General features: G+C 39.6%; 1 protein-coding gene across 1 annotated transcript; it reads right to left on the reverse strand.

Moving 5' to 3' along the window:
• Positions 1-349: 349 nt before the first annotated feature.
• Positions 350-1,096, reverse strand: LOC147507828 (uncharacterized). Its single transcript, XM_086596472.1, has one exon. The coding sequence runs from the start codon at positions 1,094-1,096 to the stop codon at positions 350-352; it is 747 nt and encodes a 248-aa protein (XP_086452598.1).
• Between the last annotated feature and the right edge of the window lie 2,515 nt (positions 1,097-3,611).

A 3,611-nucleotide genomic window follows, 5' to 3' on the forward strand; every position in this document is an offset into this window, starting at 1 on the left:
TAGAGTCGTGCTTTGGTACTGAATCTAAAACTTCTAGTATTTGGATGAGTAATGATAATTTGATACTTTCATGTATTTGAATTTTCTTTCATTTGTATTATTTTTATTTTTATTTTATGTATCAATTCTTTTTTCCACTCTTATAAAAAAATCAAATTCTTTATCTATTATATTCTTTATCATCGGTTTTTACCGTTTCTTTTACGTATTGTACGTATTGTACGTATTATACCTTTTAAACCCGTTTTACCGGGTTTTAAACCCGTTTTTTATGCCCCACTTTTTTTATATATGCTTTTTTCTGTTTTTTTCCCGAGACGTTCCGTTTAAAACACGAACTAAGTTTTTTTCAAATACACTGTTTTAAACCCATACCGTACTTGGTGACAATGCCTCGGACCATATTTTTCAGGGACACTTGATGGATGTTTTGTGCAGCGAGTTGATCCTCTCTTATTTCATACATCCCCCCATTCGTGGGGAAGCGGATTACTTGGTAATATGTCGACGGAATTGCCTTCATTTCATGGATCCATCTTCTCCCTAGGATTGCATTATATTGGAAAGTAGTGTCCACCACCATGAATCTTGTGAATACAGTCGTCGGACCAGCTGTTACAGGTAACACTAACTCCCCCATAGGCTTTGTCATGCTGCTATTGAACCCAAACAAATTAGTTTGAGGGGATTTCAGATGATCTCTACTGATGTTCATTTCCTCCATGGCCCCTTTGAACAACAAATCCACTGAACTTCCGCAGTCTATCAACACCCTCTTTACCAGATAATTACCCATCGCTATAGTGATTACCAAGGCATCCTCATGCGGTAAGATTACCGACTTTAGGTCATTTGGGCTGAACATTATGTTTTCCTCACCCATCGCAGTTCCACCGACTAACCATGGTATGCTCACCATCTCATTAACCTGCTGTAAACTCTCTATCTTTCTTATTTTGTCTCTGTGTGCATTTCTCCCCATTGTTTCTCCACTAAAAATAACATTGATAGTTCCCAAGATTATAGCCAAAGCCGGCACTCTCTCGGTTTGATGAACCTCCGTGACAAATTCCCTAAGCATCCCCTTCTCAATCATTCTTTCCACCAGCCACTTCAAGGCATAGCATTCATTAGTGGCATGGTTCCTGATCTGATGATACGCGCAAAATGGTTTCCCCTCTATCTCTCCTGGTGTACTGTGCGGACCCTCATAATACTGCTACCCCTTAATTAGCGGTAAGATCTCCTCTAACGGCTTGTTAAGAGGTGTTTGCTCTATTTCGCGGTATGGCTTCCTCTCTTGGATATCCCTCCTGCCTCGATCCCCAGTCCTCTCTGGTCCTCGGATCTCCCCTCTATATGATCTCCTTTCTCTTTCCTCTGTTTTACCCTTACCCTTTTAGTCATCTCTGTCTACAGCTTGCACTGCCTTCCTTGATTTCTTCTGTTCCTTTGCGTTCCTCTGCATTATATCCTCATATCGTATATATTTTTCTACCTTTGGATATATACAGAGCGTGCAAAGTAGTGATTTTGATTTTGGAAACCGACTCATGGACTCTAGTTCCCGACCTCAAGCCGTGTTGGAAGGCAATGACCGCTGTGTGTTCATCCAGATTTTCCACCCTCAGTGTCTCTTCTTTGAATCTGCATAGAAACTCCCTTAATGATTCCGCTGACCTCTATTTGATGTTGAATAAGGTAGCGATATCAACCACCCTCTTTTTCTGGTGTATGAAGTGATCAACAAAGGCGTGCTCCAGCTCTTCAAATCTATTGATGCTCCACGAAGCTAACCTGTAATACCAGTCTGAAGCTCCCCCTTTAAGACTAGCGGGCAACATCATGCAGCGAAGTCCATCATACTTACTTTCCTGCCATAGCGGCATCTGTTGCTGAAAATGGTGCAAATGATCAGTCGGGTCTCCTTTCCCATCATACCTCTCAAATCTTGGTTGGGTGAACCTCTTAGGCACTTCCGAATTCCATATTGAATCTGCCAGTGGGTTTTTATTGAGACTTGCAGTTCGCTTTTTCTGCTACGCGGTTCACTTCCCTATCTTTCTCAATCATCGCCTGGACTACCTCTAGTGTGATGCCCAGCTGTTTGTTCTGCGTCCGGGATCGGGTATTATTCATTTTTCCCCTCCAGTTCACTACCTCGAGGATCCCCCAATTCTTTTTCCCCATGTGTGACTTCCCTTTCTTTTCTCAACTCGTCATTCTCATTCCTTAGCCTAACTATCTCGTCTTGGAGAAGTCTGGTGGCGTCTGCTGCCACGTCTAATATCTCTTCCTCCCCTATCCCTTCCATTTTAGCGCTCTCTGGTTCCTCTACCGCCTCTCGAATTGCTACTTTCTTAGGTCTTCCTACTCCTCTTCACGGTGGCCATTTTCTCTCCACATACGGCGCCAAATGTATTATCAAATATTACAACCTATGAGATCACCTGTGTTGATTTTCTTTCTATCCTTTCTCTTCTCTTTATTTCTCCTTCATTCTTTTCTCTTTTTTTTCCTTTTCTTTCTCCCCCTTTCTCTCTTATAACTTCCTTTCTCTTTTCTAACTTCCTCGCCTTGTGGTTCGTTGATCTCCTTTTCATCCAGTGTTCCCACGCTCTCCACGTATCGCGTCAGTTTCCTAGTAGTTAGGATTCCACTCTCACTCTCTACGTATCGCGTCGGTTTCCTAACAGTTATGATTTCACAGACCTAATCCCCTGCAGCATGTCTCCTCTGTACTATACCGCATCTGGCCCACTTGCCACAAATAACCTTTCACGTCATGAATATGACCCTACACATATACTTTTGCGGGACACATAGGCTAGTTGGAGTTCTTAAGTAATCTACATATTTTAGCAAGATTTAAGAACACATATTTGTGAATTTTAGTGGTCCGGATTTCTTCACTTCGTACACCAATATAACAATATATTAACACTAAAAGTTCATCTTTACCAATAAAAAGCACTAAAAGTTCATGGAACGGATTCTTCCTGAAATTAAATGCCTTTACCTTCCATTTTGCATTATATTGCTCTATCCAGTCAGTCCACGTAAGTACGTCGGTAAGATTTTATTACTCTTGGTACACCAACATCAACTTATAGTTTTGGGAAAATATTTTGCTTGAGATGCTCTTATCTCTTACGGAAAAATTGGGTGCTGTAAGTCTGTCACTATATCCCACTCCAAGTAAATTACGTAATTTACTGGAAGAGGTCAAAAATCTTGTGGAAAATCAATTTTATGATCATCAAAAAATATAAAAGGGGAAAAAGGCATCAATTTGCTATATGTGATGAGTATTCCTATTGTATGCTACAACGTACTGGCACAAGATGACTCAAATCTGAGTAAAAGGTGTTCACATAAAAAAAAAAAAAATATATATATATATATATATATATATATATATAAGAATAAGGTGTTTTTTTATAATCATATTCATTTACTAAAAAATAATATAGGCGGAATTAGAATTTTACACTTACAAGTGATTAAAGTCGAATAATAGGGTCTAACATTAAATGACCCTTTAATCTATTGTTGGTAACTACATATTGATAGTCATTCCCATTTAATGTTTTAATGCATGAATGTTAAGA

Source organism: Coptis chinensis, chromosome 3 (genome assembly GCF_015680905.1).
Source record: "Coptis chinensis isolate HL-2020 chromosome 3, ASM1568090v1, whole genome shotgun sequence".
Classification (NCBI taxonomy): Eukaryota; Viridiplantae; Streptophyta; class Magnoliopsida; order Ranunculales; family Ranunculaceae; genus Coptis; species Coptis chinensis.

Excerpts from the sequence above, each read along its gene's own strand:
- LOC147507828 (XM_086596472.1), bottom strand. The coding sequence starts at position 1,096 with ATGATTGAGAAGGGGATGCTTAGGGAATTTGTCACGGAGGTTCATCAA.